Source organism: Pseudophryne corroboree, chromosome 3 (genome assembly GCF_028390025.1).
Source record: "Pseudophryne corroboree isolate aPseCor3 chromosome 3, aPseCor3.hap2, whole genome shotgun sequence".
Taxonomy (NCBI): domain Eukaryota; kingdom Metazoa; phylum Chordata; class Amphibia; order Anura; family Myobatrachidae; genus Pseudophryne; species Pseudophryne corroboree.
Genome location: NC_086446.1, coordinates 86,444,827 through 86,461,469, shown reverse-complemented (window position 1 = coordinate 86,461,469; position 16,643 = coordinate 86,444,827). Strand labels below are relative to the sequence as shown.

Below are 16,643 nucleotides of genomic sequence, written 5' to 3'. Positions count from 1 at the left end.
CGGATTCTCCAGTTCATTTAGTGCCTGAACCATCCGGTGGAACATCTCAGTCGTCCCAGTCCACAGGATAAATATGTCGTCGATGAAGCGTTTATACATCAAAATGTGAGCCCCATACGTTAGTAGGATATGCTTCTTCTCGTAGGCCGCCATAAAAATATTAGCGTATGCCGGCGCCAAATTCGAACCCATGGCGGTCCCGGATTGTTGTACATAGTACTTGTCCAAGTAGGAGAAATGATTCAACTTCAGAACTGCTTCCGCCAGTTGGATGATGAAATCAATCGGTGGATCAGCCGGAGAATGGGTTTCAAGGGCCTCTCTGAGTGCCTACAGTCCATCTTCGTGGGGAATAATGGTGTATAGCGAGCATACGTCCAATGTAGCCAATCTGACATCTCCACTCAGCTGCGGTAATTCGGAAAGTTTGGCGAGGAAGTCCATGGTATCCCTGATGTAGCTATCTGACTGCTGTACTTTGGTTGCAGAAATGAGTCCACATATACTGCCAGTGGTTGCAACAACGAGTGTTTAGCCGAAATGATTGGCCTACCTGGTGGATGAGAGAGTGTTTTGTGGACTTTGGGTAGAGTGTATATAATGGGACACACAGGGTGTGAGACAGTGAGGAAGTCAAAGGTGTGTTTGTCAATCCACTTGGACTGGAAGCTATGTTGTAATAGCCGGTCCACTTGTTTTTTGAAGTTTGGGATGGGGTTGGTGGCACAACCTAGGTAGGTCGATGTGTCAGCTAATTGTCTACAAATCTCTTTATTGTAGTCTCTCCAGTCCTGCACAACGATCGCTCCTCCCTTATCTGCTGGTCTGATGACAATAGAGGTATCATCCCGTAGTGTTCTAAGCGCTTGTCTTTCTTGTTTGGATAAGTTGTCATACGTCTTCCTAGGAACACCTGCGTTGATATCCTGTTCGACCAATCGAGTATACGTCTTTATACTGGGATTGGATGAGGGTGGATCGTATGTGGATGGTGGACGAAACGGGGACCTGTTTTCAATACTGGTATCCCCGTAGTGTTCACAGAGTCTAAGTTTGCATCCAAACTTCTACATATCTATAGTCGTCTCAAAGGATTTATGTGGGCACATTGGCACAAAGGACAAGCCACGAGAGAGAAGGCTCAATGTGGCCTCATCCAGTGATCTATCCGTCAAATTAAACACTAGATTTTGTTTTTGTCCCTGCACCTTCGCCATACGTCGCCCCTTCCTTGGATGTGGTCTGCGCGTCCCCCGCTGGGGGGTGGACCTGCGTCTTGGCTATGTCCTAAAAAAGCTGTATTACGAGGTCGACGGTTGTCAGTCTGCTATGTGTCTGAAGCGGAGGCAGACGACCCAGTGTCAGAGGTCGCGTATTGTCGCCGACCCTGGCGGCGTTGTCGGAAACCTCTCTGGGGTCTAGTGGGTCTAGAGTCACCTAGTAGCCACCTATATACTGTATGGTTCTGATAATCCGATACCACCGTGGCTAGTTTGTTCCGCTTAAATGCGGTGAGTTCTTTCTTATAACTGTTAATGCACCGGTTGCACCACATGCCGAAGCATGCTCACCGGACCCACCTTCCCGCACCCGCATTCTGGACGTCCAATAAAGATTAAGTACAAATTACACTGTCTGATGGACCATGTCATTTACATCCTTATATGCCCTTGCGGGCTATACTATGTCGGGATGACATCAAGAAGGTTCCGGGATAGGATGGCAAACCCTAGGACTACCATCCATCAGGCTATTGAATCTAAGAAGGCTGAACAACCCGTACCGAGGCACTTTTTGACACATCAACACCAGGTATCCAATCTCAGGTGCAAACTTATTGACTGGGTACCACCACCTGCCCGCGGCGGAGACCGCATCATGACTTTGAAACGAAGAGAAAGCTTCTGGATTCATAGACTAGATACTATCTCCCCTAGAGGGATGAATGAAAATAACCCCCTCTCAATATTCCTGGGGTAAGTGAGCAGCAATCAAGGACTGCAGCCTTAAGACTCTCCTTATTTAGACTCAACCCAGTCTCGCTGGAGACATCCTGAGGTGAACTACAGCCAAGTTATGAATGCCCTCCGCCATGGTTCTTTGTGAACATTCGTTAATTATTCTCAGGGATAGCATCCCTCTTATTATACTAACATAAAATCTATATGGTAACTTAAAACCATAATCTGATACCTTACTAGTATTTTCTGCACGGGTGTGAAGCGCGTAGCGCACACTTATATATCTGTATAAACTGGTCTTTATGATGTAATATGTGTGACTCTCCAGGTCCCCAGTATACCCATTCAAATTGCATCTATATATTGTACTATTTCACGATTGTCTAATTATGTCTACCTATTGCCCAGCTAATAGTGTAACAAACCCGCCTTCTATATTTTGTGTTGCACTGCAGGTTCCACATTGTGGAACACATGATCCTCTATTGCATTGATTGCGGCCTGAAACGCAAGTTCCACTCGGTGGAACGCATGACTTCCGGTTTAGACCGGAAGTGACGCGGCGGCATCGCGCGTCACCATGGAGACCGGCGGTTCAGCCAGGGTAACTAACGGCTGACCGCTGAAGGTAATAGAGGCACCAGATTAGTCTGCCTAATGGGATTAACATGATTTACCACCATCTATTGCCCCTTGGGTTATACACTTATAATACGGCCGGCGGAACGGTACTTCCGGTATTACCGGAAGTGACGCCGCGGCCATATGGGCATGTGACTTATTCACTAGTTAGCTCCTGGGTATATATATAGGGGGCCTGGGAGGCAATATGCAGATCCTGGTTCCTGCTTTGATGATGACACTGTTGCTGCTGTTTTCTTGACTTTGTATTGATTGACTGGCAAATACCTTGAGAAAGGTCCGAATACAGGACCGAAACGTTGGTGAGCCCTTTTCTGTGTATACCTTGTTGGTGACATGAAGATTACATGGAACCAAGTGTTTTGAATAAATGACTTTATTACGTATACTATAACAAGTCTGGAGAGTGCTATCTTTCTCCACTGTTATGTGGAGAAACACTGTACTGTACTATGAGTTTGACCCACTGAGTGGATCAGACTTTGATTTGGCACCCCAGCCGTTACCTGTGTTGGGTGAGAGTGTGGGACTTCCCGTGTATATATATATATATATATATATATATATATATATATATATACTGCTCAATAAAATAAAGGGAACACTTACATTACACATCCTAGACCTGAATGAATGAAATATTCTTATTAAATACTTTGTTCTTTACATAGTTGAATGTGCTGACAACAAAATCACACACAAATTATCAATGGAAATCAAATTTATTAACCCATGGAGGTCTGGATTTGGCGTCACACTCAAAATTAAAGTGGAAAAAATAAGATTTTACTTACCGGTAAATCTATTTCTCGTAGTCCGTAGTGGATGCTGGGGACTCCGTAAGGACCATGGGGAATAGACGGGCTCCGCAGGAGACAGGGCACTTTAAGAAAGAATTTGGATTCTGGTGTGTTCTGGCTCCTCCCTCTATGTCCTTCCTCCAGACCTCAGTTAGAGAAACTGTGCCCGGAAGAGCTGACAGTACAAGGAAAGGATTTTGGGAATCCAGGGTAAGACTCAAACCAGCCACACCAATCACACCGTATAACTTGTGATAAACATACCCAGTTAACAGTATGAACAACAACGGAGCATCAGATCAACCCTGATGCAACCATAACATAACCCTTATTTAAGCAATAACTATATACAAGTATTGCAGAAGAAGTCTGCACTTGGGACGGGCGCCCAGCATCCACTACGGATTACGAGAAATAGATTTACCGGTAAGTAAAATCTTATTTTCTCTAACGTCCTAGGGGATGCTGGGGACTCCGTAAGGACCATGGGGATTATACCAAAGCTCCCAAACGGGCGGGAGAGTGCGGATGACTCTGCAGCACCGAATGAGCAAACACAAGGTCAGCCAGGGTATCAAACTTGTAGAACTTTGCAAAGGTGTTTGAACCTGACCAAGTAGCTGCTCGGCAAAGCTGTAATGCCGAGACCCCTCGGGCAGCCGCCCAAGAAGAGCCCACCTTCCTTGTGGAATGGGCCTTAACTGATTTAGGCAGAGGCAACCCAGCCGCATAATGAGCCTGCTGAATCGTGTTACAGATCCAGCGAGCAATAGTTTGCTTTGAAGCAGGCGCCCCAAGCTTGTTGGAAGCATACAGGATAAACAAAGATTCTGTTTTCCTGACCTTAGCCATTCTGGCTGCATAAACCTTCAAAGCCCCGACTACATCCAGTGACTCGGAATCCTCCAAGTCTGTAGTAGCCACAGGCACCACAATAGGTTGGTTTATATGAAAGGATGAAACCACTTTCGGCAGAAATTGTGGGCGGTCCGCAATTCTGCTCTATCCGCATGGAAAACCAGATAAGGGCTTTTATGTGACAAAGCCGCCAATTCTGACACACGCCTAGCCGAAGCCAAGGCTAATAACATGACCACCTTCCACGTGAGATATTTTACTTCCATCGTTTTGAGTGGTTTAAACCAGTGTGATTTCAGGAAACTCAACACCACGTTAAGATCCCAAGGTGCCACTGGAGGCACAAAAGGGGGCTGAATATGCAGCACTCCCTTTACAAACGTTTGAACTTCAGGCAGAGAAGCCAGTTCTTTTTGAAAGAAAATGGATAAGGCCGAAATCTGAACCTTAATGGAACCCAATTTAAGGCCCAAAGTCACTCCCGACTGTAGAAAGTGAAGGAAAAGGCCCAGCTGGAAATCTTCCATAGGGGCATTCCTGGCCTCACACCAAGCCACATATTTTCGCCATATACGGTGATAATGTTGAGCCGTCACATCCTTCCTAGCCTCTATCAGCGTAGGAATGACCTCATCCGGAATGCCTTTTTCTGCTAGGACCCGGCGTTCAACCGCCATGCCGTCAAACGCAGCCGCGGTAAGTCTTGGAACAGACAGGGCCCCTGTTGCACAAGTCCTGTCCTAGAGGCAGAGGCCACGGGTCCTCTGTGAGCATTTCTTGCAGATCTGGATACCAAGTCCATCTTGGCCAATCCGGAACAATGAGTATTGTTCTCACTCCTCGTTTCCTTATGATTCTCAGCACCTTGGGTATGAGAGGAAGAGGAGGAAATACATAGACCGACGGGAACACCCACGATGTCACCAGTGCGTCCACAGTTATCGCCTGAGGGTCTCTTGACCTGGCGCAATATCTCTGCAGCTTTTTGTTGAGGCGGGATGCCATCATGTCCACCTGTGGCAGTTCCCACCGACTTGCAATCTGCGTGAAGACTTCTTGATGAAGTCCCCACTCTCCCGGGTGGAGGTCGTGCCTGCTGAGGAAGTCTGCTTCCCAATTGTCCACTCCCGGAATGAACACTGCTGACAGTGCGCTTACGTGATTCTCCGCCCAGCGAAGAATTCTGGTGGCTTCTACCATCGCCACCCTGCTCCTTGTGCCGCCTTGGCGGTTTACATGAGCCACTGCGGTGATGTTGTCTGACTGAATCAGAACCGGTTGGTCGCGAAGCAGAGACTCCGCTTAACGTAGGGCGTTGTATATGGCCCTTAGTTCCAGGATGTTGATGTGAAGGCAAGTCTCCTGACATGACCACAGCCCTTGGAAATTTCTTCCCTGTGTGACTGCCCCCCACCCTCGGAGGCTTGCATCTGTGGTCACCAGGACCCAGTCCTGAATGCCGAATCTGCGACCTTCGAGTAGGTGAGCACTCTGCAGCCACCACAGGAGAGACACACTGGCCCTTGGGGATAGGGTGATTAACCGATGCATCTGAAGATGTCATCCGGACCATTTGTCCAGTAAGTCCCATTGGAAGGTCCTCGCATGGAACCTGCCGAAGGGAATGGCCTCGTATGATGCCACCATCCTTCCCAGGACTCGAGTGCAGTGATGCACTGACACCTGTTTTGGTTTTAATAGATTCCTGACCAGTGTCACGAGCTCCTGAGCTCTCTCTATCGAGAGATAAACCCTTTTCTGGTCTGTGTCTAGGATCATGCCTAGGAGAGGCAGATGAGATGTAGGAACCAACTGCGACTTTGGAATATATAGACTCCAGCCGTGTTTCCGTTACACTTCCAGAGAAAGTGATACGCTGTTCAGCAACTGCTCTCTTGATCTCGCTTTTATGAGGAGATCGTCCAAGTACGTGATAATCGTGACACCTTGCTTCAGCAGGAGCACCATCATTTCCGCCATTACCTTGGTGAATATTCTCGGGGCCGTGGAGAGACCAAACGGCAACGTCTGAAATTGGTAATGACAATCCCGTACCGCAATTCTGAGGTACGCCTGATGAGGTGGATAAATGGGGACATGAAGGTATGCATCCTTTATGTCCAGAGTCACCATAAAATCTCCCCCTTTCAGGCTTGCAATGACCGCTCTTAGCGATTCCATCTTGAACTTGAACCTTTTCAGGTATATGTTCAGGGATTTTAAATTCAATATGGGTCTGACCGAACCGTCTGGTTTCGGGACTACAACATGGTCGAATAATAACCCCCTTGTTGAAGGAGGGAAACCTTGACCACCACCTGTTGAAGATACATTTTGTGAATTGCAGTTAACACTGTTTCCCTCTCGTGGGGGGAAGCCGGCAGGGCCGTCGGTGAGGGGGCATCTCCTCAAAGTCCAGCTTGTATCCCTGAGACACAATATCTATTGCCCAGGGATCTAACAGGGAGTGAACCCACTTGTGGCTGAACTTACGAAGGCGTGCCCCCACCGGGCCTAGCTCCGCCTGTGGAGCCCCAGCGACATGCGGTGGATTTTGTAGAGGCCGGGGAGGACTTCTGTTCCTGGGAACTAGCTGTGTTGTGCAGCTTCTTTCCTCTGCCCCCGCCTCTGGCAAGAAAGGACGCACCTCGGACTTTCTTGTTTCTTTGTTCGAAAGGCTGCATTTGATAATGTCGTGCTTTCCTAGGCTGTGCAGGAATATAAGGCAAAATATCAGAATTACCAGCTATAGCTGTGGAGACCAGGTCAGAGAACCCTTCTCCACACAATCCTCAGCCTTCCATATGCCTCTTAAGTCTGCATCATCTGTCCATTGCATATTATACAGGACACGTCAAGCAGAAATCGACATAGCTTTGTCTCTAGGACCCAGTAGACTCATGTCTCTTTGGGCATGTTTTATATATATATATCTCCTAAGACAGCATCTTTAATATATATATATATATCTCTATATATACATACATACATACTAGGGTCTCAATCTCTGCTGATAAGGTACCTGTCCACGCTGCCACAGCGCTATAAACCCATGCCGACACAATCGCCGGTCTGAGTAGTATACTAGAATGTGCACGCTATCTGCAGGATCCCTGAGAATAGCTGTTACGTCAGGGCTACCTTTTGGGCAAACGTGACACCCTAGGGGAAGATTCCCATCGTATCCTGGCCCTAGTGGGGAAAGGATACTCCCTGAAAATTCTTTGTGGGAAACTGCAGTCTCTTGTCTGGAGATTCCCGCTCTTTTTCCTCATGAGAGGAGGGAAATTTACCTCAGCTTTCTTCCCCTTAAACATGTGTACCCTTGTGTCAGGGACAGATGAGTCATCAGTGATATGCAAATCATCTTTTATTACAATAATCATATATTGAATACTTTTCTGCCATTTTGGCTGTAACTTTGCATTATCGTAGTCGACACTGGAGTCAGACTCCGTGTCGATATCAGTGTCTATTATTTTGGATAGTGAGCATTGAGAGACTCTGAAGGTCTCTGCGACATAGGGACAGACATGGGTAGATTCCCTGTCTGTTCTCTAATCTTTTGTGTAATAAATTCACCTTAGCACTTAATTACACATATCCAAACAGGTGTCGGCGTTGTCGACAGAGACACCTTCTCAGACACATATTTGCTCCATCTCCTCCTTAGGGGAGCCTTTTACCTCAGACATGTCGACACACACGTACCGGCACATCACACACTCAGGGAATGCTCATCTGAAGACAATTCCCCCACAAGGCCCTTTGGAAAGACAGAGAGAGAGTATGCCAGCACACACCCCAGCGCTATATGACCCAGGAATAACACAGTAACTTAATGTTAACCCAGTAGCTGCTGTTTATATTGATTTTTTGTGCCTAATTATGTGCCCCCCCCCCCTCTCTTTTTACCCTCTTCTACCGTGTAACTGCAGGGGAGAGGCTGGGGAGCTTCCTCTCAGCGGTGCTGTGGAGAAAAAACATGGCGCTGGTGAGTGCTGAGGAAGAAGCCCCGCCCCCTCGACGGCGGGCTTCTGTCCCGCTTTCGTGTACAATTTTTGGCGGGGGCTCATGCATATATACAGTGCCCAACTGTATATATGCCCACTTTTGCCAAGAGGTCCTAATTTCTGCCCAGGGCGCCCCCCCCTGCGCCCTGCACCCTACAGTGACCGGAGTATGTGGGTGTAGTGTGGGAGCAATGGCGCACAGCTGTAGTGCTGTGCGCTACCTCAGTTTGAAGACTGGAGTCTTCTGCCGCCGATTTCCAAGTTTTCTTGCTTCTTTCACCCGGCTTCTGTCTTCCGGCTCTGCGAGGGGGGCGGCGGCGCGACTCCGGGATCGGACGACAAAGGGTGAGATCCTGTGTACGATCCCTCTGGAGCTATTGGTGTCCAGTAGCCTAAGAAGCAGGACCTATCTTCAGAGAGTAGGGCTGCTTCTCTCCCCTCAGTCCCACGATGCAGGGAGTCTGTTGCCAGCAGATCTCCCTGAAAATAAAAAACCTAACAAAATACTTTCTTATAGCAAGCTCAGGAGAGCTCACTAAGTAGCACCCAGCTCGTCCGGGCACAGATTCAAACTGAGGTCTGGAGGAGGGACATAGAGGGAGGAGCCAGAACACACCAGAATCCAAATTCTTTCTTTAAGTGCCCTGTCTCCTGCGGAGCCCGTCTATTCCCCATGGTCCTTACGGAGTCCCCAGCATCCACTAGGACGTTAGAGAAACACACTACCTGCTGATCCAACTTTGATGTAATGTCATTAAAACAAGTCAGACTGAGGCTCAGTAGTGTGTGTGGCCTCCATGTGCCTGTATGACCTCCCTACAACGCCTGGGCATGCTCCTGATGAGGTGGTGGATGGTCTCCTGAGGGATCTCCTCCCAGACCTGGACTAAAGCATCCGCCAACTCCTGGACAGTCTGTGGTGCAACGTGGCGTTGGTGGATGGAGCGAGACATGATGTCCCAGATATGCTCAATTGGATTCAGGTCTCGGGAACTGGCGGGCCAGTCCATAGCATCAATGCCTTCGTCTTGCAGGAACTGCTGACACACTCCATCCACATGAGGTCTAGCATTGTCTTGGATTAGGAGGAACCCAGGGCCAACCGCACCAGCATATGGTCTCACAAGGGGTCTGAGGATCTCATCTCGGTACCTAATGGCAGTCAGGCTACCTCTGGCGAGCACATGGAGGGCTGTGCGGCCCCCCAAAGAAATGCCACCCCACACCATTACTGACCCACTGCCAAACCGGTAATGCTGGAGGATGTTGCAGGCAGCAGAACATTCTCCTTGGCATCTCCAGACTCTGTCACGTCTGTCACATGTGCTCAGTGAGAACCTGCTTTCATCTGTGAAGAGCACAGGGCGCCAGTGGCAAATTTGCCAATCTTGGTGTTCTCTGGCAAATGCCAAACGTCCTGCACGGTGTTGGGCTGTAAGCACAACCCCCACCTGTGGACATCGGGCCCTCATACCACCCTCATGGAGTCTAATTCTGATCGTTTGAGTAGACACATGCACATTTGTGGCTTGCTGGAGGTCATTTTGCAGGGCTCTGGCAGTGTTCCTCCTGTTCCTCCTTGCACTAAGGCGGAGGTAGCGGTCCTGATGCTGGTTGTTGCCCTCCTACGGCCTCCTCCACGTCTCTTGATGTACTGACCTGTCTCTTGGTAGCGCCTCCATGCTCTGGACACTGCGCTGACAGACACAGCAAACCTTCTTGCCACAGCTCTCATTGATGTGCCATCCTGGATGAGCTGCACTACCTGAGCCACTTGTGTGGGTTGTAGACTCCGTCTCATGCTACCACTAGAGTGGAAGCACCGCAAGCTTTCAAAAGTGACCAAAACATCAGCCAGAAAGCAAAGAAGCTGAGAAGTGGTCTGTGGTCACCACCTGCAGAACAACTCCTTTATTGGGGGTGTCTTGCTAATTGCTTATAATTCCCACCTGTTGTCTATTCCATTTGCACAACAGCATGTGAAATTGATTGTCATTCAGTGTTGCTACCTAAGTGGACAGTTTGATTTCACAGAAGTGTGATTGACTTGGAGTTACATTGTATTGTTTAAGTGTTCCCTTTATTTTTTTTGAGCAGTGTATGAGTATATATATATATATATATATATGTGTCATCTCAGTAGGGGAACCAAAAATGGGGGATTTCTCAAACCCGTGTGTGTATATATGTATGTATGTATATATATATATATATATATATATATACTTGCAATGCAGTCGGCACTCTATTGGTTAAATAGCCACAGCTAGCCTCCGTGCAGCGTTAATGATATCAAATGCAGTACTCCAAAAGAAACGGCACTGGAGGCAATGGATACAAAATGAAGGTGTATTGTAAAGCAGCAACAGCTGTTTCAGGGCAGCAGCCCTTTTCTCAAGCAAAGATACAACATGTTGTCCAACATCCAGTGCCGTTTCTTTTGGAGTACTATATATATATATATATATATATATATATATATATATTAAAAAAAAAACAGGAATATGGGCACAAGCGACCAACGGTGTCTATTGTGAAGGAACATAAAAGATTTTTTTATATAAAAAATGCATATTTATTTTACACGATATAAAAAAAATAGTAATACACTTTTGTTTAAGAAAATGCTCAAGCATAAAAATTCATATAAAATGGAAAAGGTTAAGGCTAAAAAGAAAAATAAATATAAAAGTACAAGGTACACATCGATTTGTAGTATATGTGTATAAAGTGCTTATCTTCGGTACAGGAGGTTGGTCTGGGAAAGGTCATGGAATTACCAACGCGTTTCGTCCTTCAGGACTTCATCAAGATGAATATATATGTGTGTATATATATATATATATATATATATATATGTATGTGTATATATATATATATATATATATATATATCACACACACATACAGTGGGGCAAAAAGGTATTTGGACAGCCACCGATTGTGCAAGTTGACCCACTTAAAAAGATGAGAGAGGTCTGTAATTTCCATCACAGGTACATTTCAACTGTGAGAGACAGAATCTGAAAAAAAACCTAGGAAATCACATTGTTTGATTTTTAAACAATTTATTTGTATATTCTTGCGGAAAATAAATATTTGGACAATCAAAAAGTTTAACTCAATACTTTGTAATATAACCTCGGTTTGCAATTACAGAGGTCAAACGTTTACTGTAGTTCTTGACCAGGTTTGCACACACTGTAGCAGGTATTTTGGCCCACTCTTTCATGGAGATATTCTCTAGATCTGTCATGTTTTGGGGCTGTCACCGGGCAACACGGACTTTCAACTCCCTCCACAGATTTTCTATTGGGTTGAGGTCTGGAGACTGGCTAGGCCACTCCAGGACCTTCAAATGCTTCTTACGGAGCCACTCCTTAGTTGCCTGGGCGGTGTGTTTGGGGTCATTGTCATGCTGGAAGCCCCAGCCACGTTCCATCTTCAATGCTCTTACTGAGGGAAGGAGGTTTTTTCCCAAAATCTCACGATACATGGCCCCATTCATCCTCTCCTTAATACAGATCAGTCGTCCTGTCCCCTTTGCAGAAAAGCAGCCCCAAAGCATGATGTTTCCACCCCCATGCTTCATAGTGGGTATGGTGTTCTTGGGATGCCATTCATCATTCTTCCACCTCCAAACACGGCGAGTGGAGTTTATATCAAAAAGTTTGATTTTGCTCTCATCTGACCACATTACATTCTCCCAATCCTCCTCTGGATCATCCAGATGGTCACTGGCAAACTTTAGACGGACCTGGACATGTGCTGGCTTAAGCAGGGGGACCTTTCGGGCGCTGCAGGATTTCAATCCATGATGACGTAGTGTGTTACTAATAATAACCTTTGTGACTGTGGTCCCAGCTCTCTTGAGGTAATTGACCAGGTCCCCCCCCGTGTAGTTCTGGGCTGATTCCTCACCATTCTCAAGATCATTGATACCCCACGAGGTGAGATCTTGCATGGAGCTCCAGGTCGAGGGAGATTCCGTGATCTTGTATTTCTTCCATTTTTTATTAATTCCGCCAACAGTTGATCTCTTCTCACCAAGCTGCTTGCCTATTGTCGAGTAGCTCATCCCAGCCTTGTGCAGCTCTACAATTTTGTCCCTGGTCTCCTTAGACAGCTCTCTGGTCTTGGCCATGGTGGAGAGGTAGCAGTCTGACTGTTTGAGGGTATGGACAGGTGTCTCTTATACAGACAACCAGTTCAAACAGGTGCCATTAATACATCTAACGAGTGGAGGATAGAAGAGCTTCTTAAAGAAGAAGTAACCGGTCTGTGAGAGCCAGAAATCTTGCTGCTTGGTAGGTGTCCAAATATTTATTTTCCACAAGAATATACAAGTAAACTGTTAAATATCATACAATGTGATTTCCTGTTTATTTCAGATTCGGTCTCTCACAGTTGAAGTGTACCTATGATGGAAATTACAGACCTCTCATCTTTTTAAGTGGGTCAACTTGCACAATCGGTGGCTGTCCAAATACTTTTTTGCCCCACTGTATGTGTGTGTAATATATATATATATATATATACAAAAAAGACAAAAGAAGAGGGGGCGCTCCATAGTGCATAAAAGTTTTAATATTAACAAACAGATAAAAGACTGTAAACTGCAGAGAGATGTGACTCGTACCAGAGAATAAAACACTGTGGGCTGGTTACCACACGACATGTAATGTTACCATCCAGGCAATACTCGTCCCGCAGTTTAACGACTCTCCAGAGCAGACCACATGAAGCTGCCAGCCGGAAAAGATGTTTCAGCTTCACACGGACCCGCCGTGTGTGTGAGCTGCTGCACTGGATCGCGTAGACACAGTAAAGGAATGCCGGAGGTGAAAGTAGAAAGCGCGTTGTCAGATCACACCCTCTGCCTGACAACGCGCTTTCTACTTTCACCTCCGGCATTCCTTTACTGTGTCTACGCGATCCAGTGCAGCAGCTCACACACACGGCGGGTCCGTGTGAAGCTAAACATCTTTTCCGGCTGGCAGCTTCATGTGGTCTGCTCTGGAGAGTCGTTAAACTGCGGGACGAGTATTGCCTGGATGGTAACATTACATGTCGTGTGGTAACCAGCCCACAGTGTTTTATTCTCTGGTACGAGTCACATCTCTCTGCAGTTTACAGTCTTTTATCTGTTTGTTAATATTAAAACTTTTCTGCACTATGGAGCGCCCCCTCTTCTTTTGTCTTTTTTGCTAGAAATTACACCCATGAATCCTGGGTTTCTGGAGTTGGAGTAGGGGAGCAGCGGCCCTGATATACGTGGTTATAAGTGCAGACTCACTACAGATCATCTGTTGTTTTTGCTGGACTATTTATACACAAGTACACTGGCGCTTTCACTATTTGTTTTATTTCATATATATATATTCACCTAAATATGCAAGTGTATTACTTTGCACATGTCGGGGATATAAATAATGCAAAGGGACACAGAGTGGGATATGACTGAGAGCCATTGCCATTCAGTATGCCGGCTGTCGGGATCCCGGCGCACAGTATACCGGCGCCGGAATCCCGACAGCCGGCATACCGACACTTATTCTCCCTCGTGGGGGTCCACGACCCCCCTGGAGGGAGAATAAAATAGCGTGGCGCGCCACCGTGCCCGCAGCGTGGCGAGCGCAGCGTGGCGAGCCCGCAAGGGGCTCATTTGCACTCGCCACACTGTCGGTAAGCCGCCAGTCGGGCTCCCGGCGCCGGTATGCTGGTCGCCGGAACCCGACCGCCGGCATACCATACCACACCCATTGCACTATATGGGCTGTACACAGGCTGTGTGTGTCTAATACTATGGTAGTCTACTGATTACTCAGAATAAATGATGTCCGGCATTAATAAGGCATTCATTTTTATATGGATTATTCAGGGTGAAGATCTGACTATTATAAAGGTAGAGTATATAAAGGGAGAAGAAGAGATGTGTGTGACTGATATGAAGGTAGAAGATATAAAAGGTGAAGAAGAGACGTATGTGACTGATATGAAGGCAGAAGATACAGAGGGAGAAAAAGAGATGTATGTAAGCTGTGATCAGCTGTGTAAGGAGGAGGAAATCCCTACAGATATCAGCACAGGTGAGTGATAATCACTTATTACAGAAAACAGTAACCTTGTCTTCTACTGTCACTACAGCAGTCTCTTATTCTACACCCTTCTCTGTCTGTACAGACTAATGAGGGAAAGGTATCTTGCCAGTGGGAGAGTCCGGAGCCATCAGCTCCTATTATACTCCTGCTCTTCCCCTCACATCATGTCACTGTGTGTTACCAGCTCAGAGATCTGACCAGTCTCCTACCCACACTCTCTGGTGTGTCTCATACATCAGGAGCCATAAGCCCTTATTATACTCCTGCTCCCCTCCTCACATCATGTCACTGTTACCAGCCCAGAGATCTGATCAGTCTCCTCCCCACACTCTCTGGTGTATATCATACATCAGGAGCCATCAGCCCCTATTATACTCCTGCTCTCCCCTTCACATCATGTCACTGTGTGTTACCAGCCCAGAGATCTGACCAGTCTCCTCCCTACACTCTCTGGTGTGTCTCATACATCAGGAGCCATCAGCCCCTATTATACTCCTGCTCTCTCCCTCACATCATGTCACTGTGTGTTACCAGCCCAGAGATCTGACCAGTCTCCTCCCCACACTCTCTGGTGTGTCTCATACATCAGGAGCCATAAGCCCTTATTAGACTCCTGCTCTCCTCCTCACATCATGTCACTGTGTGTTACCAGCCCAGAGATCTGACCAGTCTCCACCCCACACTCTCTGGTGTATCTCATACATCAGGAGATATCAGCCCCTATTATACTCCTGCTCTCCCCTTCACATCATGTCACTGTTACCAGCCCAGAGATCTGACCAGTCTCCTCCCCACCCTCTCTGGTGTGTCTCATACATCAGGAGCCATAAGCCCCTATTATACTCCTGCTCTCCTCCTCACATCATGTCACTATGTGTTACCAGCCCAGAGATCTGACCAGTCTCCTCCCCACACTCTCTGGTGTATCTCATACATCAGTACAAGGAATGTCATTATAAAGATTAAATCACTGGTGACCCCATGTGACATTACCCATTATCCTAATGAACCAATAGATGGATCTCTGATAGATGGTGCAAATGGAGTTGCCTGAGAGAGATTCACCACAGGTAACTTCATCATATTACAAATAAAGCATACAAAATACAATTCGTGGGACTACTATTCCTCGCTCTCTACAACAAATAAATGCAAAGAAATGGTATTGCGTTCCTTGTGATAGATGTCAGGATGGATGTTTTGATGGATAGATGAATCCTACCCTTTACATTCTCCAATCCGTGCCGGATGTCATGAAAAAGAAACAAATGGATACATGTGCAGAACAGTTTTTTCTTTTATGTACACCAACGTTCTATACCACCCCTTGTGTAAAGAGTAAAGGGGAAAGGGCTGGAAATATAGGCGTAACCCAACTCACACTTCCTGACGTGGTCTAAAGTATATAAAGGTTTCTTTTTCCACCAATATGTGGTAGGACAGATAACCCTTGCATAGGATATCACCAATGGAAGGGTTTAGCGTACCACATTCACTGAGGAAGTGGAAGGTGTAAAACATTTAAAGGTATTGTTCAATATAGCGTACAATCTCAATTATAACAATGTGGTCAAAATGTGCTAGTTAAAATTAATCAGCTGACCTTCATTCATAATAGCAACATGGTGGTGTAGTGATTCTCACAGTCATGAGTTCCACGCCTTATCTGTGTGGAGTTTGCATGTGTTTCTATCAGTCCTACATAAATCATACTGGTGGGTTAATTTGCTTCTGACACAAATTAACGTGTGTGTGTGTGTGTGTGTGTGTGTGTGTGTGTGTGTGTGTGTCCATGTGTTAGGAAATGTAGAATGTAAGCTCCACTATGGCAGAGACTGATGTGAATGGCTATTATCTGTTCAGTGCGGAGTAATATGTGGGCGCTATATAAACAGCTATGAATAATTATATCTCTAACGTCCTAGAGCATGGGTCTTCATCCTGTGGCCCTCCAGCTGCTGTGAAACTACACATCCCAGCATGCCCTGCCACAGTTTTGCTATTAAGGTATGCTAAAACTGAGGCAGGGCATGCTGGGATGTGTAGTTCCACAGCAGCTGGAGGGTCGCAGGTTGAAGACCCATGTCCTAGAGGATGCTGGGACTCCGTAAGGACCATGGGGATAGACGGGCTCATGGGCACTCCAAGAAAGACTTTGGATCTGGGTGTGCACTGGCTCCTCCCTCTATGCCCCTCCTCCAGACCCCAGTTTGATACTGTGCCCAGTGGAGACTGGGTGCTTTCAGGGAGCTCTCCTGAGTTTCCTGTA

The 16,643-nt window shown here is 46.7% G+C and overlaps 1 protein-coding gene across 1 annotated transcript in view; it reads left to right on the top strand.

Moving 5' to 3' along the window:
• Positions 1 to 16,643, top strand: part of LOC135057194 (oocyte zinc finger protein XlCOF7.1-like) — a 192,283-nt gene that overhangs the window by 57,745 nt on the left and 117,895 nt on the right. Inside the window, exon 5 of the mRNA XM_063963090.1 lies at positions 14,155 to 14,362. Coding sequence (XP_063819160.1) covers positions 14,155 to 14,362 — 208 coding nt within the window. The remainder of the gene's footprint in view (positions 1 to 14,154; positions 14,363 to 16,643) is intronic.